Raw genomic sequence first — 26,810 nt, 5'->3', positions numbered from 1 at the left:
ACAAAATAAAAAGTAGAACATTACAGTATTTATTTCTCATTTATTGATACAATATCTATATTTCACAACCTTCTAATTCTGTTTGTAGTAGGCCTAGATATAAATGATGTAAATGTTGCAATAGTAATAGTCAAATAATATTGTATTTGAGAGAATAAGAGAATAGGCTAGATCCACATAAGCATTTAGTCTACATTAGTCAACTATGATGTCACAAAACAAATATTTTCTTGTAAATCTGTCTCTGATGGTAAAAGGTTTTCAAACCAATTAATAGATGCATTTTTACACAACATTGCTATAGACTACAGATTAAAAAAATTTACAGAATTTGGTATAATCAAATGAATGTAATTCATACAAATTTAATTCAATGGTTCTCTACTGTTTGTTTGTAATGTAATCATAAGCAGAACAGTTTATATATAAAATAGCATGAATATAACTAAGACATGTTTCTCCTTTCCTTTAATCAATTTTCTATTTGAAAACAAAAATTAGCTCACTTAACAGACCGATTCCTGTTTTTGTAAATACTTATCTCTCTTTCTTGGTTTTGATCATCCATTCAGCTGTGGGATTAACACGATACACTTCCAAGACTTTAGCTTCAGGGTCAAGGCAACGCTCACCTATAGTGAAGATAACATTTGACACAGAACTAATATATATATATTTATATATATATAAAGACAGTATCAGTACATATACTTTTTCTTAAATACACAGGTTTGACTTGTTTGTATTGAGAAGGGGTTTAAGTGAATAGCTATTAAACCAATGTGCTCAGTGGAGCGACAGGCTTTTAAATAAGGATATGACTTCAACTACTAACAAGAGAACCTTCAATAATAATTGGTCACAGAACTAATTCAACTAAAACAAACTGTTCCATGAGACTCTTGGCCTTATACATTAGATACTGAATGAACAAACCTTACAATGAGTAGCAGATTTTGATTTTATATTATGGCTTTCTTTAAGCTATTTTTACAGAGTTTGTAACACATCAGCACAATTTAGGTCATGTAATACTTCAAGGGTTAATCTCCCTTCATATCACAAGAGATACATTTTATACAGTTAGGTCATTAAAAGCAAGGTCTATTCAAAGTTAAGATAATAAATATTTATTAATTTAATAAAAATCTGTTGTAAATATTGTATGTTCACAATTTCTTTGCCCTATCACAAATCAAACCTTCACAGACAACCCAACCTACTGGACAAAGCCCAGTACCTTCCCTGGGCAGTGGCGTCACTAGGGTGGGTGTCACCCCCATCCCAAACAACAGGCTCCAAACATTTCCCAATATTGTTACACAAATGTAAAATGAGTATCTATTCTATTTTAATTGTGATTGATTATGACATTTTATCCATGGTTACTACATATATTAAAATGTAAGTTTATTAAATAAGAAATGGACTTTACATTAACTGAACATGTTTTTCTTTCTTAGACTTTTATTACCATCTAAAATATTTTAGATTCTAGACCAAAAAATGTTCGCCGTCCCCCTTAGTCATTTATTGGTCAAGCTTTTTTCAGTGTTTCTATACTTCAGAAACTCATTTTCTTTGGTTTTAAAACTAATAAGGAAATCGCAGGTTAAACAAAAATAAATTAAGAAAAGGTGGACGAATCAATTTTGAAGTGTAAGAAACATTCGAGGTAAATGAATAGTGCTTCTCAAACTTTTTCCTCTGTTTTTCCCTAGACATTTTGTTTTATTGCAGTACCTTAGTCAGCTAGGTACCTAAAAGGGGAAATAGATGAAGGCTCTAACAATGGGTTTCGGAAGGCTTTTAAGAATGTAGAGAAAAAGAAAAGATACTTAAAGACATAATTATGATACAATTTTCTTGTTTAATTTTCTATAAATATTCACATTATGTTCAGAATCAAAATGTATGAAGTAAATATTCATTAAAAGTTAATAAATTGAGCTTTTGGTTTTGTAAATGTTGATTTTTAAATAAGGGGAAGCTCCATAAGCTTTGCCAGGTGCCTTCTTGCATTCTGGGCTTCATAATTCTTTTTTTTCCCTGGCATCTACACAGCACTTTGTTTTTCGTAGTATGCAGAAATCATGTAACAAAAAAAGATTAAAATATAACAGGCAAGGAGGTTCCAATATAAAATAATTTCATGCAATCAGAAGACACTATTCATTAAAATTTAAAATAGAAAAGTCGCAAGCTAATAAAGTTAGGAGTCAACATTGGTCAACACCTTTATATTATGTATATTTGAGTTACACATAGCACACTATGTTTGACTTGAGATCATTTTCTTGTTCAGTAAGAACTTACTCTGCTGAGCTTTTATTTTTGTCACACAAAAATCGTCAAAATAACGATATTCAACAATTCAACTCTTAATTTGTCACCCCCCCCCCAGTTTGAGAAACACCACAGTATAACATGCACCTTTTAATGGGCTTGAGGGTCATTTGATTATATTTGTGTTTTTTAAAAAAATAAAGTAAATTAAAATATATAGATCATAAGTATGTTTGGGTATCTAGCAAATCACTTATTGTCATCTAAGTTGTCTTTTCTTTCAAATTACTATTCTTTTCCACTTGGGTGTCCCCCCCTGGTGGGTGTCACCCAATGCGGACCGCGCCCCCGCAACTGCCTAGTGACGCAACTGCCTAGTGACGCCACTGCAGGGTCAACATTATCAAACAGCGTTTTTAAGCTGTGTGCTTTAAAATATTTCACTGACCTATATTTCCACCAACTTCATACAGATATTCAATAGCTCTGTCTTCATCCTCTCCCTGAGCAATTTGTCTTCTGGCATCTTCTAAAATGGTTCTGAAAGTTCATCCAAATTTATTAGTGGGTAACATTGAGGGTGGATGTTAAAAAAAAAGATAATTCTTGGTGACAGAATTACATCAAGAATGATAAAAAAAAGGGTCCAACCAAAAGCTAGGAAATACTTAAATATTGAATTACAACTGAAGTTAGCAATGGTATGTAAAATCAGTTTTATGTAGGGGTGAAAATGGGGAAAGCTAGAAAAGTGAACCTATAACTTCTCAGTCCAGAAGAATGTGTTTGTGTGGGAGGTCAATATAAGTGGGCCAATGCAACATAATAAACTATAAATATCACAGGCCAAAAATGTTACTGGAGAGTTAAAATGGGAGGAGGGGTTTCTGGCCCCAATAAAATGGGAGTGTTTGATGAATAGGATGCAATGTTAAAAAAGTTTCATTCTGAAAAGCATTAGAGAGCTTTTGAAATAGTTCAGTAAAGAGCTGAAAAGTTGAATATTCAGAGATTGTGTGTAGGAGTTGAGTTTGAGTTTTGAGTTTAGGCACATTGGCACAATTTAGGCCATGTCGTGCCCATGATCCCCTAAGGATCACTCTCCCTTTACACCACAAGGGCCAACTTCTATACAGTCAAATCATTAGAAACAAGGTCTATTCACAGTTAAAATAGTAAAGGTAGTAAAAATTTAATAATTTGGTAAAAATCTTATGTAAATATTATATGTTCACAGTTCAAAAATCAGATCTTCATAGACAACCCTACCTCCCAGACAAAGCCCAGTACCTTCCCAGGGTCGACATTGTCGAATAGTGTTTTCAAGGTGTGTGTTCTAAAAAATTTCTCCTTGACATCCTGGTATCTGGGGCAATCAATGAGGACTATCAGAGATTGTATGTAGGACTATCAGAGATTGTGTGTAGGACTATCAGAGATTGTATGTAGGACTATCAGAGATTGTATGTAGGACTATCAGAGATTGTATGCAGGACTATCAGAGATTGTATGTAGGACTATCAGAGATTGTATGTAGGACTATCAGAGATTGTATGTAGGACTATCAGAGATTGTATGCAGGACTATCAGAGATTGTATGTAGGACTATTTCCTAAGGCACTGGGTGGAGGAAAATGAGAATAAGTGATACCAGTAATCAAAGTCATTGGTATTAAAGTATATGGTTGGGAAGGGTGTCATTATAAAGCAGGTTGTGCCAATTAGAAGGAGCAGTGGAGGGACCAACTCCAAAAATATAGAGCTTATCAAATATCTCAAAATAACTGAAAAACAGATAATGTAAAGAAGACTTTTTGTTAAGTCGGGGGGGGGGGAGAAAGTTATAAAAGAGAAGGGGTCCATAGCATAATAAACAATCTATAGCCTGGCATCAAATCAATTGCTAATATCACAAACTTCTAACATTTCTGACAGGACATTTAAAACGAAAAACCCTGATATTGTTGCTGTTAGATACAAAGCACAATGCAAAGAGATGAACCTGCATTTTATTGACAATCCTACAGAGTATTTATTTACTTTTTACTTAGGAATAGCCTCGTACCGATATATGGTTGGTTTGGTTTGAGATACAACATCCTTAGCAGTTGTTGACTCATTGATTGTGATGACAGCACTTTCCCTGGTCATTTGTGGAGCATGAACTTCAATTTGAACTTCTTTTAATCTCATCTGATGACAAATATTCATACACATATTAGGTCAATATTAAATGTAGATTTATAACAGTTAACATCAACAAGATATTTTATCAATGAATAAATCAATATTTCGGAATTATGACCAATTAGAAACAGAAGAAAAGAAGTCAATATTGTTAATCATGTTATAAGACAGAAACTCAAATTAGATGCCACAGGCTCCTTCTTTGTTTTAAATTAACATTTAGACTAAATCTTGATTTCATATATTTTTTTTTTGGGGGGGGGGGTAGGGGGGAATAGCAACTCAAAACTGTTGTAAGAGAAAAGTGTTTACAAAAGTTTTTAAAAAATTTCTTGTGAAATGAACAAATCAATTATTACTAATCCATTAGGTCATGTCAACTGATACTATTCTACATCTAAATATACATAAATGATTAATGATGAAGTAGATTTGTCATTAATAAGGGTGGATATGTAAGCCAAATTAAAATTTGTATAATTAATTTCATAAAGCATTAATTATTCCACTGCCCAAGAAATACAACATGAGACAGTGCAAAAGTATGGAATGATAAGTCTGATCAATCACCAAGCAAGTTACTGCTACTAATAATTTTCAACAGATTCAAGAAAAATGCTGAGGAGGTACTTTCCAAATTACAGAAAAACAGGCAGGCTTCAGCGCAGGTAGAAACATTGCTGAACAAATATTTAACATCAGACTGTTAAATGAATAATGTTTTCAACACCAAAAGAAACTGGTACACAACTTTAAAAACTTTAAAAAAAAAAATTGGCATGATGGCATTTTGCCAAGTGATGAGGAAGTTCAACATAGCTGAAAACATTATTGATGTTATTAAATCCTTTTATCAAAATGTGAATAGCTTAGTACTTCTGAACAATCAAATTGGAGAAATTTTTAGGATATCCAAAGAAATGGAGGAAGGATGCATTCTATCTCCAGCTATCTTTAACTTGTTTCTAGAGCATAATGGTCTTAGAAGGACTATGATTTATCTTGAACACTTTTTCATATGGCTGTGGAGCCCTATTTCGGAGAGACACTCTCGTCCACATATATTGTAGGTCAAGGTGGCTTTCACTTTGGTGGTAAAGGAGCCGGCCATTTTTCGTATGGGACGCTTTCCTTCAAGAGCTGAGACCAATGTTTTCTCGCTGTTCATAGCTTTCTTGGTCACTGTCTCTCTCCAACTAGTGTGGTCTAAGGCTATGTCTTCCCAATGGTCAATATCAATGTTCTGGAGCATTTTATGACGGAAACTCTCAAAGATTTACTCCTCCAAAGAAAAGCTGGTTGAATAACATAAAAGAATGAAATGGGCCTCTCTTTTGATTTCCTGCTAAGAACAGCTGCTAACCAGGAAAAGTGGAGGGATTTGGTATGTAAAATGTCACAGCACCCCTACAACAAAGAAAAAGAACAGGTTGACAAACTAAAATAGGTTGATAACTACCCAGGGAGATCCAAGAATTTACTAAATTTTAATTTCTAATCTCACAAATGTTATAAATATTTGTTATATAATCAAAGCCCATTTTAGCTGCTTTATGTAATGCAATTGAAGAAGTACTATAACAATGTGTTAACTGTACAAATTTTAAATTAGTTTTGTAAAAATTACCAATTCTTCCCTTGGTGGGGGTATTTCTTCACCTTTTGATTTCCTACCTAACAACTTGGAAATCTGAGAAAAATACAAACATTTAATTAGAAGACATTTTAAACTTAATTGAAACACACTTTGACCTTAAACAAAAGACTACAACAGATAATTAACATTCTCAAACAAAGTTGTATTTTTGTGGAGTCAAATTGTCCTTATAAACCAATTTTTAACATACAAACATTTCAACAATAATGGTAGTAGAAAACGCTAAGCAGTAGATACTATCTACTTAGTTATATTTGAACCAACAAATGGTAGAACACTTACGAATTTTCGTTTTGGCTTTGCAGAAACTCCAGTTGCATATTGTTGCCTAATTTGACTTATAAAGTTAGGGGGAACCTATGAAAAACATTGTCACATGTATAATGATTTGGTTCTAGACAAAGGAGGTAATATATTGTTGTAAACCTATTCACAACGCAATAGGGTTAACTGTGTGTGATTAGCTGACATATGTGACACAGGCCAGTAATACAGTTTAGCATGCTATATCGAAGGGCAAGGGACTACTGGCATGAACTTTGCACGTGAATAGGACCTGGGCTATGGCCATCTGATCATAAGCCTGCATGGACCAGAGACAGTGTGTGTAAGGCAGGGCAGTTCAAGACAGGTAGACCGGGACTGATAGTCTGCCATGAAGTCGGTCCTGGTGGAGTCCTGAAGTGAATGTACGAGTCCAGGAAGAGATAGAAACAGTAGAGTTTATTAGTTTAGTAATGTGATGTACAGTATAGCATTTTTAGTGTTGATGTATTGCCAATTGTGTCATATTGGCTGTTTTAATTGACCATTATTAAAGCACAAGATTATTTGGAGCATTGTTGTCATGTTCTGGATGTGTTGTGTGTTTAGCAGTGTTTACAGAAGGCCTGATTAGGAGAATGAATTGTAACAATATTAACAAAATTAGTAAAAAAAAAACATAAAATAAATAGCCTACATTTGCTATAAAAAGAATAAAAAAAAATAAAACACATAAAATATTGAAAACATCGAAACAAATATAATGACTTACAGCAAATAGTTTTTTGTTGTAATTTGTTAATGTTTTAAAATAGCCAAAGATGTCATTCATTTTTGTCATATCTGTCTCTGAACCTTTGGGTAGTGCAAAGATATTTGGAGCTACACAAATGGCCAGATTTCGATCATCCATTTGTGTGACGCTCTTGTTTTCAATAGTCAAATTCATCAATCTTAAGAAGACCTTTTTTTAAAGCAGAAACCAAAATTTTATATGCATTGGGTTCAAAATTATTTCATAATTTAAAGGGGTGAATATTTTTTTTTTGTAAGATACTATGAGTGAGAGTTTTTGTTTTCACATAGAAGTGTGTGCATATGTGTATATGAATGTGTTTGCCCACAAAAGGTGGCCACAGGTATTGTATCAAAAAACATGAAATAATCTCACCATGGATATAATTTTTTTGACATCCATACTTTGACATGATCTTCTAGAGTCCTTCTCTGCTAAACAGTGTCAAATGCTTTTGGCACATGTCACCCTTGTTACCACAGCTCATGAAGTCTTTCAATCAGGGCTAATCCATCGTTTTTGTAGACCTCTGCGGTAATGGAGTCAGCTCCGGGGGCTTTTTTCCTTGAAAGCTGTTGACTGGCAAGATCAGTTTCCTTCATTGTTTCCACTTTCTTGCTTTTGCCAAGTAACTTACATTTGGCGTAACTGTTTTTGCACATTTTTACCAATGTTTGTGAATGCATCTTTAATGGACCGGGTTGCTCAGACTTTGGCCTTACCATTAACACAAACAAGACTAAAGTCTTATATTTACCTGCTCCTGGGAAAGCCTACTCGGATTCAAGCATCACTATAAATGGACTGGATATAAATGCATTGGACAAATTCACATATCTTGGCAGCACACTCTCCAGAAACGGAAAAATCGATAGTGAAATTGACCTGCGTATCGCCAAGGCCAGTGCATCCTATAGCAGACTGTGGTGGTTTGTGGTTTTGATTTTCGGCACAATTTAGGCCACGTCGTGCCTGCAGTCCCTTAAGGACTACTCTCTTTCTACACAAGGGCTTAATTCTATATAGTTAAATCATTAAAATCAAGGTCTATTCACAGTTAAAATAGTAAAGGTAGTCTAAAAATGTCTGGAACAGACGTGGTATCACAACAAATACAAAGCTAGGGGTCTATAGAGCCGTCATCCTCCCTACATTGCTCTATGCCTCAGAAACATGGACATCGTAAAGAAAACATACAAAGAAACTGAACCACTTCCACATGACATGTCTGAGAAAAATACTGAATGTCAAATGGCAAGAAAAAATACCAGATACTGAAGTCCTTCGAAGAGCGTGTCTGCAAAGCATCCACACAATCCTGATGCAGTCCCAGCTGCGATGGGCAGGACACGTCTGCAGAATGGAAGACCACCGCATCCCTAAACGACTATTGTATGGCCAACTAAGCGAAGGAAAGCGCTCGCAAGGTGGTCAAAGAAAGCGCTTCAGGGACACCCTCAAAGCTTCTCTGAGGCGTTCAGCATAGACCCAGGCACCTGGGAGACAGAGGCACATGACAGAGCATCATGGCGTCGCGCTGTGAAAACTGGCGCAAAGGTTGCTGAGCTTTGGATAGCTTCTTTTAAAAAAACATTCCCAGCTAAAGGGGTGGGCTTGAGGCCATGTTTAGCCTTTTGGTTGTATTTGAATGTCTAGTTTTGTGACGATGAGGCGGTAGTTTGTTCCACATTCTGTACCACAGCAAGATTTGGTGACATGCATGTCCTGGTGGTCAGATTGTCTGGTGACGGTATAGTCTATAAGTTGCCAATGTCTTGAGTGGCGATGCATCAAGGAAGTTCGCGTTCTCGTTGGGAGATTAAAATATTTTATTTGATAGAAGCAGCTTGTGTTTCGCACAGGTCTGGAGTAGTAGTAGTCCGTTGCTGATGCACTGACCTACCCTGAATTAGCCTAAGACTACTTTACAGATGTGATTGTAAGAGCCCACTCTTAGTTTAATTCTTCATGCAACTTAGCCAGGGTTGGACTGGGTATCAAAAACGGCCTGTGCATTTCTATATCACCCGGCCCATAAATTGTATATTATATGATGGAAATCCAGTTCTAGGTCTACCTGTCCTCAAAATCATTATGTTAAATTTGATAATGTATCGATAGCTGTACATATGCTTACAGTGAACACTATGTCCTTATAAGGAATAAATACTTTGTGTTGCTTTTTAATCGCAAAATGTAGGCCTACACATAGTTACTGTGAACACTATGTCCTTATAAGGAATAAAGGCTTTATGTTGCTTTTTAATCGCAAAGTGTATAGGCCCTAAAAAGATGAAGCTCTACATAAGTAGGCTATTACATAATTTCGGAAAATATGTTAGATTAAATTAGTAGTCTAAGTAGTCTGTAAGAGATTTTTAAGAAAATACTTCGCTCAGAGACCCCTTCCCCTGAAAAAGGAATACTATAAAAAATTTAACAGTTTAATAGTGGCATCCATGCGGCCCTTATCTTATAAAATACAGACGTGATTTCAAAAAATAAGATGCTTACTGTGGTCCTACCGGCCCATTAGGATACCGGCCCACCGGGCATTTGCCCGAATGCCCATATAGCCAGTCCGCCCCTGAACTTAGCTATGACTTCATCCGAAAATGTGTTTCTTTCCGTTTTGTAAAGGCAGATTTTGAGTCATGAGCCTGTCACTAATTCCTTTAGGAGGCCCTACTAATTAAGTTACTAATGATGTTTTTATGACAAAGCTGAGTTTGAGTTTTGAGTTTTTTGGCACATCCTCACACTTTAGGCCATGTGGTGCCCGTAATCCCTAAAAGATTACTCTCCCTTCATTCCACAAAGTATGACAAAGCTGACCCCAGATTCATGTCCGTATTTCAGTGCTTCTACCGCTCCAGAAGAATGTATTGTATTGCATTGTATTTTTGGCACAATTTAGGTCATGTTGTGCCCGTATTCCCTCAGGAGTTATTCTCTCTTCATATCACAAGAGCTAAATTTATACAGTTAAGTCATTAAAACAAGTTCTATTCACAATTAAGATAGTGCTACTATGTCTATGAGTTTGAGTTTACGTTTTAGATTTTTGGCACATCGGCACAATTCAGGCCATGTCGTGGGCATAATTCTTCAAGGGTTATTCTCCATATCACAAGAGCTAAATTTTATACAAGAGAACAGCGCTGGCAGAAGAAACCTGTCAGAGAAAAAATACAAGGCCAATGACACTAGGTTCAGCTGGAATAAGCTGCTTGTAAAAATGTTTTACATGTTTCGGATGTTCCTTCAGAGTTGAAGATAGTTTACTTCCTAGTCCAAACCTCCCGCAGGACGACGGGGGATGGGAGCGGGCAGGGTTTGAACCCTCGACGGTCGATAAATCCGAACGACAGTCCAGCGCACAAACCGCACGACCAGGCAGCGTAGGTTTTGCCAGCCACATGAGGAGGCACAAAACCCCAGTGCAAAGCCTTCAGCCCCCTGTAGTAATTTTTACGGCGCAACTATGCAAAATATAATAAAATATGGAATAACTTGTTGGCAAGACGACGCTTCATCTAAACTGTTGCGCCGCTTAGAAAACATTATAAAAAGGGCATCAAAAATCACACACACAACACTACCATATTTAAATGAACGTTTTGAACAAAAATGTCTCAGAAAAAAATCTTGGAAGACAACAGCTGCCTGCTCCATCAAGTCGTGGCAAAGTGGGCGATCAAGACAAGAACAGTACAAAAAACTCGTTCCTTCCTTATTAGGTCAGATTAATAATGCTACTCATTGATCAGGAAACATGAAAAGCACCAAGATACCTGTGTGTAGTCGCTGAATGAACTCTTTATGTTGTGTCTGTTCTATTTATGTGTATTTTTCTGTTGTGTTGTCTTTATATGAGAAAAGAGTCCTTGAAATCACAACAATAAAGCAGTCTTAGTCTTAGTCTTGAAACAATGTATTTGAAAAGTTTGCCTAGATAAAACATAGAAACATTGAATGTATCTTGTACCTGCAGTGTGTCTCTGTATTCTTCTTTCATGGATAAAATGAACATATTGGTGGCTTTCATTTGTTGTGCGAAGGGCAATGCTGTCAAAAACAAAGAATACATTATGTAATTTTAGTAAAGGTTGTCAATAAACCAAAAGTGGTGTCAAATTTACATAAGCTGACAAAGTATTCAGTTGTTCTAATATTAGCATTGCTTTATATAATAATTTATAATACAAAATAAATTTTAAAAAAAATAATTTTCTTATTAATCTATCAACTCATCAAAATTAACTAACCAAATTTTTGTTTTGTCATGTCATTTGGCTTATGAGACACAAACATTATGTTTATAAATGTATGTTGTCAAATTATGCCCCTTTGCAAGGGAGTAAGCCTATTTGTATTTGTAAGTTGCCTAATGTGTGAATCATATACACAAGTGGAGACAGAGAACATTGTGTGTGGTAAAAATAAACAACAAAACCAAGGTGGGTCAAAAATAGATGTCTAATAAAAAGATGATATATACAAGTCAACCACAGTACAAACTTTTAATATTAGGGAAATACTCCATTCTTTCACTGGATATCAGATATGCTGGTAGTTCTCTGAGGAAGGCCTTAAAGGCTGAGCATACTTCATGAGCAGTCAACTCACTGATTTGTGTGTGCTCGTGTATAGAATAGTTAGGTATCTTGTAGAAATTATCCTCTAGCTCTTTTCTAAAAGCCTAACAATGAATAAATACAATAAAATTAAAAAAAAAAAGAAAATAAAAATGTCAAGTCTTTATAATTCTTTAAAATATTTTCCTTAGGTCAATGACAGAAATATAAGTGATTATAACCTTTAAAAATTAAGAGAAAACATCTACAGAATGTTACTTTAAGAAGAGTTCATTACAACATATTTAGCAAGTAAAATATGGTTCCCGGTCATTTCATAAAAGTTAAATTTGTATAGTGTGAGCTTGCGCTCCCAGAGCTAGTTTTATATGTATTTTTGTTGTAGGCCTATAGGTTAGATCTATTTGTAACTATTTTTTTTTTTTTTACTAGATCTATGTCACACTATGTGTAAGGACAGTAAGGTAGTTATTTTATTTTCTACTTGGACTATTTGTCATAATAGTTGGCAACATGCTATATTGAAGATGGCGGCGTCCATCAGTCCTAATAGAATATAATATAGTTTTGCATGTATGTTTTGCAGGCTATTATTACTGCTTTTAACTGCTGCTTTTAGCTGCTGCAATAACTGCTGAAATAGCTGCTGCCTATAACTGCTGTTGTAGATCTATTCTAATTCTAGGGAATCTAGTGTTATTTTGTTTCTGTAGTGTTGCCTTATTAGTGGTTTAGTTATGTTATAGATGTAGTTATACTTATAGTCTGTTTCTGTTCTTAGTGAATAGTAAGGTACTAACTAAGGTGTTATTGTTTTAGTGTTATGGTTGTAGTAGTAGGATATTGTAGATCTAGACTAGTTTATTGTAGTGTGTTTGTGTAGATCTAGGTCTAGTATAGTAGTTGTAGTGATTTAGTTAGATAGTTGGTTTGGTTAGTTTGTTAGTGTTTTGTAGTGGTGTAGATTTAGAGGGTTTTAGTTAGTTGATGGGTTCAGTAGTAGTGATTAGTCAAGTTAGTGTATATATTATATTTTATTATTGATTTATTTTTGTATGTAAATAAAGTTTCTTTTTGTTTTATTTATCATAAACTAAAGTTTGTTATCTTGTTTTCATTTAGTTAAGTTAGTATAGTTAGTTGTCTGGTTACTTAGGTGACTCTAGCCCCTTGGTCACCATACCGAGGTGCGCAGATTGAGCCCACCCAGTAGCGCAAACATCTGCCTACTGTTAAATAATTTAATGTTGAGCAGCAGAGAATAGGTCCTCCCACTCGCACCTGCCTGACCTGCTCACAATAGTTTTAATGACATTTCATTTTGTTCTTATCTAATGTGTCACACTTTTGTCATGTAAATAGAAATGACTATATTAAATATATTGCTTATTTCATGATTTTAAAATTACTATTTGTTAGATAAAATGATCAGATGATGAAAAGAATGGGATGAAATGACGAGGGATGAAATGACCAGGGATTTAGTGAATGGGGATGAAATGACCGGTATTTGTATTTTGGGTTTTCGGCACATCGGCACACTTTAGGCCATGTTGTGCCTGTAATCCCTCTAGGGTTTCTCTCCATCTATATCACAAGAGCTAAATTTTATACCCAAAAATATGCTTAGTGTTGCAAAAGTTCTGTTCAGTTACACAATTGTATTAGTCAATTATATCTACATTACAATTTAGTGTTGGCTTGCAGATGAAATTCACAATTATTTGTACAGTGCATCATCCCAGTCTACAGCTGGATATAATCGACAAAACTAAGCAAGCATCACTACAATGCAAACCATTATAATAAACAGGACTGCCACAAGGTTAACAGATTCTGTTACCAAGAATATTGAAACATTTATGATAACATTTTTTATATATTTATTTTCTTTCTTTCTTTTAGCAATAACAAAAATTTTAGGATAATTAAAATGATGACATATTATTTAAATATTGTAATTTAAAAATTAATTAACATACTTTGATTTTTTCAGCTGATCCTGATTTTCTGAATATCCCTTCTACGAGCATACCATTTTCCTCAATGAATTGAACCATCTAACAAAAGATACAGAGCTCTATTAGTGTGGTTAAAGTTTTCAAAAAGTTTTAATGGACTAAAAAAAACAACACAATATTGTTTGGAAAAATTCAATAGGTTGCAGATTTATAAATACAAAAAATAAAATGCTAATTGTCAGACTGTGATCATAGTATGGCTGAAGTTGCTTATGTAGAGAGAGGCTCTCATTTGAGAAAGAAACAAAATTGATTAGACAAAATTATATCTTTTAAACCACTGATGCTGATCAGTTAAAAGACAATTTAAACTACTTTCCTTCAAAGTTTGTATCAAATCAGCTGAATTGATAGATTACTCTTTTTTCTTACCAAATAAAAATAACATAGAAACTAAACTCACCAATAAAAATAACATAGAAACTAAACTCACCAATGAAAATACAGCTGGAACTTTCAGATCAGAAACAAGTCTATTTTTCTTAATATCCTTTGCAACAAGTACTTCAAGTGCTGTCCCAAATAGTCCACTATCTGCAGACAAAATTGTTCACAATACTTATTGAGTTTATAAAATAGAGCTATTGAGAGCTTAGACAAGAATGCAATTGTTTTTTAACAATATATTATAAAGAGAGATCTTGGTATTTGATGTTTAGGGTTTTTTGGCACAATTTAGGCCATGCAATGCCCATGATCCCTAAAGGGTTACTTCCTCTTTAAAGGTTAAGTGCTTAAATTTACACAACTAAGTTATTAATATAAAGTACACTCACAACTGAAATAGTAAAAATTTTTATAATCTAATAAAAATATGTTGTAAATATGTATATATTTATAAGAGTTTGTGTTTTTGGCACATCGGCACAATTTAGGCCATGCAGTGCCCATAATCCTTCAAGGATTACTCTCCCTTCATTTCACCAGAGCTAAATTCCATACAGTTAAATCATTAAAAGCAGGGTTTATTCACAGTTAAAATAGTAAAGTTAGTAAAAATTTAATAAAGATCTTTTGTAAATATTACATGTTCACAATTACACAAATCAAACCTTTGCAGACAACCCCACCTCCTGGACAAAGCCCAGTACCTTCCCAGGTCAACACTATTGAACAGTGTTTTTAAGTTAAGTGCTCTAAATAATTTTCCCTTAATATCCTGGTATCTGGGGCAATCGATGAGGATATGTTCCACAGTGAGAAGAGAGTCACAGTACTCACAAAGTGGGGCTCCTCTCCCTGGATAAAGCCCAGTATATATATTCATTAACAGAGTAACACCAGACAAGGTGTATCTATTAAAATAATGATTAAAAATTTGTTTTGGTTAAATTCTCGTTTATTAAGAACAAACCTGTAGTTCGTTTCTTTGCCTTCGTCTTTGTGTATGCAATATTGCGCTTCTTCAATAATAGTTTCAGTTCCTCATATGCAACATTTTTTATTCGTTCAGCATCTTCTTCATTAAGGTCAGATATATAGGTCAGACCTAGAGCATCTCTTGGTGGTTCATATGGCTAAATATTTAAATATACAAACAATTTTGAAAGTTATTTACTTTATAATATGCATTATATATTATTTACACACAGAATGTCTGTGATAATTTACTTGATAATTTACATGATATACTTGTATATAATTTAGTGTGATAACTATTTTATTATGAATAATTAAAAAAAAACTAACACTACATAGCAATTAATACTCTTATTGTCTTTCCACATAAATTCTATAAATAATTTACTGCAGATTTTTTAGATTTAAACAACTAAGTTGATGGCAGTTTATAAAAGTTTGTTTCTTTAAAAATCAGATTGCTGAAAAGAAAGGTTATCTTATGTGTATGTTGTACATTTGTTGGATATTTGTACATGATGCCTTGAAATTAAAATTACTCATATTTAAAATGAAAAATCATCTAAAATTTTAAAATTTATATGTTATGAATTTTAACAAATCATTCTTAAATGTCTTGCATTAGTCACCTAATACATCAGTTAGTTTTGTGATCAGCTATACAGCAGACCCCCCCCCCCCCCCCAACAGTTCAACTTCAGTTGTGTTGAATACTGAAGTCAGCAAAGAAACTTTCTCCCACATACCTGTCATGTCCACACAAGAGATTGAAACATATGCACATAACAGGCTATTGCCTAAATGAAGTTCTAAACAAAAGCTAATTTTGAAAAAAAGATGCAGTCCTAGATGTAGTTCTTTCTCAAAAATAAATAATATTTTTTACACATTGTAACCAACAAAGATTCTAGACAGCACTTAAGTAAAATACTGAAATAATTCAAGTTACTGATATTAATTACAACATAAACATTGGTGAACTCACATGATTGGCAGATTGGCTTGTGGATGTGTGAAAATTTCTTGAACATGGAGGCAATGACCCTAGTGGTTGCTTCAGGTGGGATAAAACACTGACTTTGTAGCCCAACAGTCCTTCGTATGTGTTGTTTAATAAATTGTTCCAGTTGGCTATATATTTATTGTTGTCAGGAAAGTAAAATTTTAGCTAAGGCAAAAGATAGGGAAAAAAAAGTTGAGTTGTTGCCCTTTAAAAAAAAATATTTAGTGCAGTAAGTGCTAACATGACAGGCTAAATTCAGACCTATATAGTTATTACAAAAATGAAATGAAATATACTATGAACATGGATTACCTTTTCTAAATCCTTTGAATTGTTTAAATCTGGAAAAGTATTTGTAAAAAAAAAATGTTTACACCTAACTCTCAACTTATCTGAGCCTTTATGTAATGGAAAAATGTTAATTTGAAAGGCTTTTAGCTTTAGAAAAAAATTAATACCAATAGGCCTATTTGCTTAGCTTCAAGTAAATTATAAATTATATTACCTGATGAATTTTCTTTGCAATGAGGCACAGTTTGGTTCTGCAGAATAAACACAATTAGAATCTAGAACTAGATCTAAACTCTTGATCATGAGACTACATTAGACTAGATTAGATACATGTACTTATTTATGACTTCTCAGAAAAGACTACAATTGATTCCATATGATTTTAACTTGATCTATACAGTATAGTATAGATATATTTAGTGTGGACACCCTTTTAATAGAGTTGATTTAATCATTGTAAATTAAATGTTAAAGCACAATTAATTGATGAAATTTCTTTGACCACCTTAAAGGTTTCAAACAATAATAAAGACATTGGCCCCAAATCACCCCAATAGAAAGGAAACTATATGGAGAGCTCCCTGATTTGGAAACCATTGCGCAGTTCATCTCATGTATTGGTCTACTCATCTGAACACTCCAACATAACAATGAGAACGAAGAAGAAGAAGAAGAAAACAATAACTTCTGGTATATGTCAGCTAGCTCATGATTTGTCGCATCAAAGAGGCTGAATTGACTGACTGTTGGAAAACTTATTTGGAGCATGCCACTTAATGTAAGCTGATGTAGTGAAAATGAACACATAGCTTGAATTAAAATTAAACTCCAATAAACATTTCAAACAATTATTCCAAAATAAGAACCTGTCAAAAACCGGTTTATATCCCATACTTAGAGAATTTGTGGAATGTTTGCAACTCCATTAATTTATGTGAAGCTTTTTTTTTTCAATACTGAAACTTTGAATAAGCTGTGTCAGAGCTAGGTGAACGATGAACAGTTCTCTCTATAACATGTAGGCCCCACATCACAACTTCAACCTAACTAGAAGGAACTAGTATCAAACCTTCATACATCGCGTTAGCCTAATTTTGATAGGTAACTATACAAATGTCTTCCCTACCGTATTTGAGTTCAATAAAAATATTATAGTCGTCAAAATCTTTATTTATATTGTTTGAATAGTACATAAAAAGTGGTTCTTCACTAATCTAAATACTAAAGATCAAGTTACCTGGTCCTCGCTGTTCTCATAGTTTGAAATTAATTTTGACTTGTTACCAATCGGCAGGGAGGAGTTTAAGCCGTAAAAATTGCTCCATATAGGCCTACAACTGGACTGAGATTTTGATGTTTTTGGGTCTTCATCTAGATACATCGAAATGAAAGAAATTTGAAGAAAAAATTCAATAGACCATTGAGATTAGATTTTTAAAAAGCCGGTGTGTATGTGTGTGTGGGATATCCTTGTAAGCGTCTACCACACCAGTATTGTGTCTATTATATTATCCAAAAAAAACAACACTTTTTTTACTATTTCAATGCGGCTACTCTGCGAGAAATACTGTCAACACCAACAGAACCTTTTTCATGTCTTCATTGACTTCAAGAAAGCTTTCGACAGAGTGTGGCATGGAGCACTCTGGGCGACAATGGAAAAAACACAATGTCAATCAAAACATAACAAAAGTTATCCAAAACTTCTATTAACAGGCCACTAGTACTTCAACAACAACATTGGAGACTGGATTAAAACCAAAGTTGGACTCAGCATACTTTCACCAACTCTTTTCAGTATCTTCTTTGAATGGTCACTCACAAAGACCGCATCACGAATGAAGAGATTAGAAACAGGTACAGCTATTGGACCCCATGATGACCTGCTAACCACTGTCAAAAGAATGTTAACTCAAACTCCTTGACCACATCACAAGGTCCTCAGGGCTCTCAATGACCTTCCGTCAGGGAACAGTACCAGGAAGAATAGGAGGAAGACAGAGGAAGCGATTGGAAGACAACATCAAAGAATGGACGGGCCTTTCACTGAATGAAATTATATCCATGGCAAAGGAATGGAGAAAAACGGTTGACAGATCTTGTGTGTGCCCCAACGGTTCAACGGACTAAGGGATAGGTGAAGGTGAATTACTGTGAAACCTTTGACGAAATGCGAATGAAAAATATGTTAACAGAGGGGAGGGGTGAGGAGTTCGGAAATGTACAAAATTTGGTAAATTAAATTTGTCTGGCATACAGATCTAGATCTTTCTTGTTTCAGTTTGTGACACAATTATATTTGTGTGAGTTTTATGTTAATGAGTTACAAGTCTTTCAACTATTCTATTCACATGGAGTCATATTGAAAATTAACGATCACCTTAATATAGTGTTTCTCAAGATTTTACCTTGTAGACCAAAAAAAAGGTTCTTCGCGTCTCCCTTAGCCAACAGCTTGGAAATCTTTGGGGAGCGCTGTAAGCTCTCTGAGTGGGGTGCGGAACGGAACCCGGCGTCAGGCGTTTTCATACATTCTGAGCATCATAAATTGCATACTCCTGGCGTCCTTATTGCACAGCTCCAAGTTAAGAATGGTGGGATGGACCAATACTTAAATATTTGATATTTTTTTGTTGTTGTTGTTTTTTTGCACATCGGCACAATATAGGCTATATCGTGCCCATTATCCCTTCCGGGTTACTCCCCCTTAATAACCTAAATGTTATACAACTTAGATATTAAAAATAAAGTCATTTCATAACTCAAATAGTAAAAAAATATGTAATTTAATAAAAATTTGTTGTAAATATGTATTTAGTTACAATTACTTTGCCCAACATCAAATCAAATTTTCGTAGTCAATCCCACCTCCCGGATAAAGCCCAATATTTTCCAAGGGTCGACATTTCCAAACAGTGTTTTGGAGTTGTCCGCTTCAAAATATTTCCCTCTAATATCCTGGTATCTGGCCCAATCAAGCAGGTTATGTTCCAAGAACATAAAACAACGCTATGGCACCCTTGTAATATTGCAGTGGGTACCGAGCCACATAGGTGTGACTGGCAACACTGTTGCAGACTCCTTGGCCCACTAGGGAGGGCTAATTTCACCCACTGAACAGGCTGTAAGTTTTCATCATGCCCTGGCTACAATTCAAAAAACAGAAATGGAAAAGTGGTTTGAGTGCTGGAACAATTCCCCAAAAGCCCGTGGAGTCTGGGAGCGCATGAGGCGCCCTGACCGCACTTCCCCGTGGTGAAGGCTGTCCAGGCCTGAGTAAGGTATTATAGCACAGTGCAGGACAGGCCATTGTCCTGTTGGCTCATATTTCTCACGGCTATGGCCAAATTTCGATTCACGGTGCCCCCGCTGCGGGGAGGAAGAGCAAACCGTGCTTCATATTCTGTTTGACTGCCCCAGACTTGCTGATCTCCGTCTCGACAGGTCTGGGAAACAAACATTTCTCGACCTGTATGGCGACATTTATGCACTACGCAAGACAGCAGGGTTTCTGTCCAGGACTTTTGCAAGAGGGATTTGAGCCTCTCAAGCATTCACTCAAATGCAGTTTGCTGATGATGATGTTCCAAGTCACAGTATTCACACAGTGGGGGCCAGTAGCGCCTTAGGGCGTGGCAAGTGGGTCAACCGCTCCAGGCCCGCGCCTGAGGGAGGCCCGGCGATCAGAGATATTATTGTCACCAACTTCGAAAACCAAATCCGTTCTCATAAACTATGATTTATTTCGCCAGCATCTTTATGATAAGCCTACCAATTACTATTTAAGCTCTTAACATACAATTTTTGGTTTCAAAATACCGTTCAGTTTCGGTAAAGACAGCATCTTATGACTGCCGCTTCTAAGAGGCTATCATCGTTTAACCGTTCTTAATAAAAAGCACGTAGGTGGAAGCAACCAATCCAAATCCTATATTTCATATTTAAACATCGACGTCCAAACGGATTTAATTATGAAAATGCGTAGTGATAAAGTTTGAACTTATCTTTGTTTAATGAAAATTATATATGAAAGAGTCATTCACAGCATTTGTAGTAACATAAATGCAACTTTTGACAAATTGATTTTTAATTAAAATAACTCAACAAGTATACAGTGTTTTCTTGACTTTCGCTTAGTCCGCACGCGAAGTTGTAGATTTTCGCGGTATTTAATTTCAAATACGTACAATATTTCCGGATACGAACAGTATCACAGGATATCCCCAAACACTTAAAACCTCTAGATAACAATTTCCCATTTTTAAATTATTTTTACTGTTCCTTTCAAAAACTCATTGAATGTTCAGTAATTTTTAAAAGTTATGTCGCATTACAGTAAAAGAAAAAAAATGGTACGTATACATAATAATAATAATAATTGTATTTATATAGCGCTGTTAACAAACAATATGTAGGCTCAAGGAACTGTAATAACATTACAAACACAAACACGACAGCCAAAATAAAAATTAATCTAAAAAAGTTTTAAACAGATAGGTCTTAATGTTCTTCTTAAAAGTGGTGTAGCATGTTGTCTGAGATCAATGTGGAGTGAGTTCCAAACCTTTGGTCCGTGCACTGAAAAAGTTTGAGTTTAGGCACATCGGCACAATTTAGGCCCGCAGACCGTAGCTTTTGAGGGAGAAACGTGGCACCACTAAAAGCGTTGAGTCCATTGAGCGCAGGGCTCTTTGGGGGACATATGGAGTAATCAGTTCATAAGGTACAAAGGCATCTCGTTGTTATATATACACTGATGACAAAGTGTGGCGACCTTGTAATCGATTCTCGCTTTCACGGGAAGCCAATGGAGCGTGAGCAAGAGCGTAGTAGCAGAATTTCGTCTTGTTTTTCTAAGGACTATTCGTGCGGCGTTGTTCTGTATACGTTGCAGCTTGGCTATTTTGTCATCGGGTATACCTGCTAGCATGGCGTTGCAGTAGTCAAGGCGGGAGAGTATGAACGCTAGCGTTTTTGTTGACTCCGTCGTTAAATATGGTCGGATCTGGCCTAATCTGTTTGTTGTAAATATTATATGTTCACAATTTCACAAATCAAACCTTCACAGACAACTCCACCTCCCGGACAAAGCCCAGTACCTTCCCAGGGTCGAAATTATCAAACAGCATTTTTAAGCTGTGTGCTCTAAAAAATTTCCCCCTAATATCCTGGTATCTGGGGCAATCAATGAGGATATGTTCCACGGTGAGACGAGAGTCACAATACTCACAAGTATGTAAACTTATTTAGCCTGAGTGTAAGACAATCATTTTTCTACTTTAAATTTGGAAATAAACTCTTTCAAAAGGTAAGCTATGCAAAGTGGGACAATTTTGTATTTTCGATGGGTTACACAAACTTTAAAACTGTACACATTGCAACAAATACATTCAAGCAACCAGTAGAACAAATGAACTAGACTTCATCACTCGGTCCTAAGTATACAACAACAACAAAAGTGACTGGTTTGAAGTTTTGACATGCTACCCACACTTGGGTGTGTTAAAAAATCACGCACACCAAAAAAATTAAACCCTAGATTGATGTGGCTAAACACAATGCCAAATATGAGCTTTGTTTTTGCAGCTGTACTGCCTGCTGGTGCTAGAAGATTAGCATGATGTAGTTCTCTATGTCCTGTTTTGGAAATTGTGTTTTTTATGTTTATTTATCTATATATTTAATCTCTAGATCTAAACTGTCACTACAGCAGACGATTATGTCAAAAAGGGAAGTAAAACGGAAACACCTCCCCCCCTTTGGGATGACCAAGGGGCGAGTTCTTTGCACTGGCGTGTATGGAAGAGAGCCCCATGATGGCCCCATCATCGCACAACGTTCCAAAATGGATCGTTTTATGGAGGACACCCGCACAGATGATGACACGGATGTGGTACAGAGAAGGCAGGAGCGGACTGGCTATATGGGCATTCGGGCAAATGCCCGGTGGGCCGGAACCCAAATGGGGCGGTAGGGCCACCGAAATGGCCGCATGAATGTCAGTAAATTTTTTAAAGATTTTATATTATTCTTTTTAAAAGTGACACTTTGAGTGTTGTGATTAAAAAAAAAATCTTATACATTTTAAAGTCTAATAGGCCTACTGATCTAAAGCATCGTCGTAAATACCCTACATCCGTCTATAGTGCTTTGAGTGTCGTGATTTTTTAAAAATCTTATAGACCAGTGATGCCCAAAATACGGCCCGCAGGCCAGATCGGGCCCGTGACATACTTCCATCCGGCCCGCCGAAACGTCGGTACAAAGTGTAGGAAAAAAAAGTTGAAAATATATATTTACCTACGTAAGGTTTGGTTTTCTCTGATAGATTGTTAACACGACCTTTAATTTTTGTGCGTTTATGAACTGGACTCAGAATGTAGGAAAAGTAAACGGAAGTGTACATTTTTTTTTTGTGTGGAACATGATAATAAGTCAACATATATGTCGCAAATAAAAGATTGTTAAATAACGCCTAGACTAGAGATTGGAGGATTTAATAGAGACAAGAAAATGAGTCGGTGTAAGTAGAGCAATGAAGCTATTTTGCGATGCGTAAAAGAAAAGATAAACTCTACATATCTCTTAAACAATGTAAGTACTAAACCCCACAGGTCTCAAATAAAAAATAGTTTCAAGTCAATTTCATCTCTTTTGTTCCTATTCGTTGATGTGGCCCGCGACACAAGGGTCGGAAATTAAAATGGCCCGCTCGAATTAGGTTTTGCATTACTGTTATACACTTTAAAGTCTAATAGGACAACTGATCTAAAGCATTGTCGTAAATACCCTCCATCCGTATATAGATCTAGTGCTTCTAGTAGACTTCAATTCGTTGGCTTATCTAAACTAAACGATAAACAAGAAACTTAAGCCTTTATTTCTAGTGATCGACATTAGTGTGAATATTTTAGAATGAATCTATAAAAGGACCAACAGCATTCCAAGTGTCCTATAGATGGCATGTCCAGTTTGAGTTTCGAGTTTAGGCACATCGGCACAATTTAGGCCAGTGATGCTCAACCCAATTCGACCCGCGGGTCATTATAATTTCCAACACTCATCTCGCGGGCCACATGAACGAAAAGTTATTTAAATGAAATGAAATTGTTCTGAAACTATTTTGGTAGAAACCTATGGATTTGATACTTAATTAATAGGTTATTATATTTTTTACGCGTCAGACAATACGTCTATTCCTCTACTTAAATGTGAGCAACACCGGCTTATGTTGTGGTCTCTTTTTGATAAATATTTCCATGGATCCTCCAATATCTAGGCATAGTTTAACAATCTTTTATTCGCGGCTCAAACCAAGAATGCCACCTTATTAATTTTAATAATGCCCTTTTTATGTTGTTTTATTAAACAGCCACACTTTCTTTAAAAAATAAATATGTTGGCTTATTATCATGTTCAACAAAAAAAAGGTAAAGATCTGTTAACTTTTCCAGGTAGACTCTACATTTAGAGTCCCATTTTATAAACACACAAATGTTAAAGATTATGATACCAATCCATCAGAGAAAAAGTGAGGGACCAAACGTAGGTAAAGATACATTTTTTCAACTTATTTTTTTGTTCGGAAGGTAGATTTCTACACTTAGAGCAGACGTTGCGGCGGGCCGGATGGAACCACGTCGCGGGTCGGATATGGCCCGCGGGCCGTGGTTTGGGCATCACTAATTTAGGCCATGTCACATACGAATTCTAATTGGTTTGGTGGAGTTGTCATATGATCTCTAGTTGACTCCGCTACGAAGTCGTTCAGAATGAGTTTATTATCTTGAACAGTAGGCTTTATCAGTATAGTATCTGCGTATAGGGCATATGATGCCAAGGTCATACGTTTCTTTGGCCAACGGTTAACAAGCAGGGTGTCATGTGGCCAGCACAACGACCAACTGCCTTTACTTTTCCAAACTAAAGTAAAGCACCCTTTAGAGTTGGGTGGACTCAGGGTCGCCCTAAAATTCCCGAAATTCAAATTCAGAGCCTGCATCGACATTCGAACCCAAAACGCCAGCTTCGGAAGCCAAGCGCTTAACCACTCGGCCACCGTGCCCCCATGACCATGTGAGATGGGCAGTTAAATAATGGAGGATGAATAGTTGTATGTCCATATACATGAGAATATAGTAGCAGGAATTTGTTAACATTGAGAGTAAATGAGAGATTCCCATTCCAAGTGCAATACTTTATTCATTTAGTGATAGCACATAGTAGATAGTTTCAAAATAATCGAATAAAGTATTCATATTGCTGTATTGCTAACTGCTAACTACTTTCGATACATTATTAAACTTTACACAATGCACTTGAGGACATATTTAATTGGATGCCCATCATGTGGCCGCTGACGCAGTGGCGTAGCATCCATGGCGCGAAGGGGTTCAATGAACCCGGACCCACGACCATTTAGTGGCCCACACCCGATAGTGTAACAACCATGGGCCAGGGTCGGATTTACCTCTATGCAACATAAGCTCTAGCTTAGGGCCTACAAGAAATATTTAGCAGTTACATACAATATTTAGACTTGTATGGGGCCCATAACTGAAATAGGTTAAGGCTTTTTCAGCTCTAAATACGGCACTGCATGGCGCGTAGGGGTTTCATATCACTTGGTCCCATGACTAATGACCAACTGTGGCCTGTCCTACACTGTAATTTTGTAACAAATGGTTCAAAATTTAAAAGTTTCCTTAAAATATCATAAACGTCATATCAAACATCATATTAAATTCAAAACATTAACCCGTGTTTTCACATACAGTCATTGTAAGGAAATGCCTTCATCAGATTTATTGTAGGTGACCGTTGGGTTCCATACTCCCATTATTTCTTTTTGTTCCTCTATGTTAATTAAACAGTTGATAGTTTTACCTTTTTTGTGCTTTTTTTTTTTTTGTAAACATCCTTTTTGTTTTCATTTCTCTATTACCAGAAATCTATATATAGGCCTAGACTTAAAATTAGATATTAAACATGCTAAAGAGACATCATATTCTGTTACTTACGGAAACGTTAAAGCTGTTGACATTTTAGCTAATTACCATGACTGAATTAGGGAGGAGGCTTATAACAAAAAACAAATTTAGATAGAGCGATAGTTACATTTATCATGGAATAGTGTCTTTCACTTGAATGGCTGCCTTGTCGTCTAGTATGTGCACTAGAAAGTCGTTCGGGTGGTCTCGATGGTCTCGGGTTTATACCCTGTTATATTATCACAATACACTAACAATACTGATGTTTAAAAGTCACACTCCATTTTTATTAACGTGAAACAAGGAGAAAACAACCAACAGAGACTTATACACACTACTGACACACTTAAGAGTAAACCGTGAACATACTGAACAGTAGAACAAGGGAGACTACAAGAAAACAAACACACACACATACAACATACATAAACATAAATACACATAAATGTAACATACCCTGACACAGCATCAATGTTGTTTGTTTTTCAACCGTATCGTCAAAAAAAAATGATAGGCCTATAAGTATAATGACTTAACTTCAGCAACAAGCTTGCCAAACATACAGACAACATGAAAGACTGAGAACGGTGGATGATGCAAACAAAGAACACATTGAAGAAGTGGATAATTACTGGCTGAAAGTAATTAATCGCATAGTGAATGTTAGTTTTAACTTTAGCATGCAACAACCTTTCATTTAGCGGTCAACGCGAAGAGTGTCGTTTTGGTGACGCAAGTAACAACGACAATGTCTTAGCAGTACATAAATTCTTCTAGATCTAGATTGTAGAGACTAGACTTAATTAAAACTAAAAGATTGAGAGCTAGAAATTTTAGGCCTATTCTCTATTGAGATCTAGATTTAGATAGATCAATTCAGATAGACAACATTCATTATATACTAGATCTAGATAATTAGTCTATGATCTATCGAAAACAAAGGTAAAAAAAAAACAAAAAAACACTTACTTTTGTCAGTCCAAGACGGATGAACTTTGGTATGGTTTCCTTTCAGCGATGTTATTGGATTACCACTTGCAGCATTTGTAAGCAGACGTCTCAGGGTATAATTAAGAACGGCTTGATGCCGAGGTATGGTCACCAGATGGTTCATTGCCAAACGTACTTCAATCTTCTGGATCTTCGGAGATTGATATGTTGTTTTTTTTTTCTTCTATGTTGTTGTTCCTTAAATTTATCGACCTCTTTCTAGTCCTTAAGGGAATGCAGGCACGACATGGCCTATAATTGTGCCAATGTGCCTAAAACCAAAACCCAAACCCAACCCTCTTTCTAGGCTCTACTTTGGCTTTACTTCGTAACCTAAGAATCGTCACCCCCGTCTGGCTCCTTATGAC

General features: G+C 35.6%; 1 protein-coding gene and 1 long non-coding RNA gene across 5 annotated transcripts; one reads left to right on the top strand and one right to left on the bottom strand.

The window, feature by feature from the left end:
- Positions 1 to 13: 13 nt before the first annotated feature.
- Positions 14 to 26,810, bottom strand: LOC106052186 (rho GTPase-activating protein 18-like). 4 transcript variants are annotated; one of them, XM_056014942.1, is made up of 16 exons: positions 26,422 to 26,810; positions 17,700 to 17,833; positions 17,148 to 17,245; positions 16,677 to 16,713; positions 16,154 to 16,336; positions 15,164 to 15,326; positions 14,243 to 14,343; positions 13,771 to 13,848; positions 11,712 to 11,892; positions 11,179 to 11,258; positions 7,167 to 7,358; positions 6,413 to 6,487; positions 6,101 to 6,163; positions 4,352 to 4,479; positions 2,735 to 2,826; positions 14 to 632 (listed from the first exon to the last, which is right to left on the bottom strand). In XM_056014942.1, the coding sequence occupies exons 1-16, from the start codon at positions 26,564 to 26,566 to the stop codon at positions 538 to 540; spliced, it is 1,845 nt and encodes a 614-aa protein (XP_055870917.1). In that variant the 5' UTR covers positions 26,567 to 26,810; the 3' UTR covers positions 14 to 537. The 4 variants fall into 4 exon arrangements, with proteins under 4 accessions (XP_055870917.1, XP_055870918.1, XP_055870919.1 ...); XM_056014943.1 differs by lacking the exon at positions 17,148 to 17,245 and adding an exon at positions 16,484 to 16,512 and having other exon boundaries at positions 26,422 to 26,809; XM_056014944.1 differs by lacking the exon at positions 7,167 to 7,358.
- On the top strand, positions 12,302 to 15,286 carry LOC129923553 (uncharacterized). Its single transcript, XR_008775512.1, has 2 exons — positions 12,302 to 12,361; positions 13,483 to 15,286. It is a non-coding gene; the product is annotated as an uncharacterized LOC129923553 (long non-coding RNA).

This window comes from Biomphalaria glabrata, chromosome 17 (assembly GCF_947242115.1).
Source record: "Biomphalaria glabrata chromosome 17, xgBioGlab47.1, whole genome shotgun sequence".
Classification (NCBI taxonomy): domain Eukaryota; kingdom Metazoa; phylum Mollusca; class Gastropoda; family Planorbidae; genus Biomphalaria; species Biomphalaria glabrata.
Note: the sequence above shows the minus strand (reverse complement) of the source record. Positions and strands in the feature narration are given on the sequence as shown.

What these genes read in the sequence shown, in the direction of transcription:
- LOC106052186 (XM_056014942.1), bottom strand. Translation starts at nt 26,566, where the DNA reads ATGAACCATCTGGTGACCATACCTCGGCATCAAGCCGTTCTTAATTAT. An exon ending in TCCGTCTTGGACTGACAAAA is followed by an intron (nt 17,834 to 26,421) that starts GTAAGTGTTTTT and finishes CGATGTATCTAG; the next exon opens with ATGAAGACCCAAAAACATCA. An exon ending in CAAAGCCAAAACGAAAATTC is followed by an intron (nt 6,164 to 6,412) that starts GTAAGTGTTCTA and finishes TATTTTTCTCAG; the next exon opens with ATTTCCAAGTTGTTAGGTAG.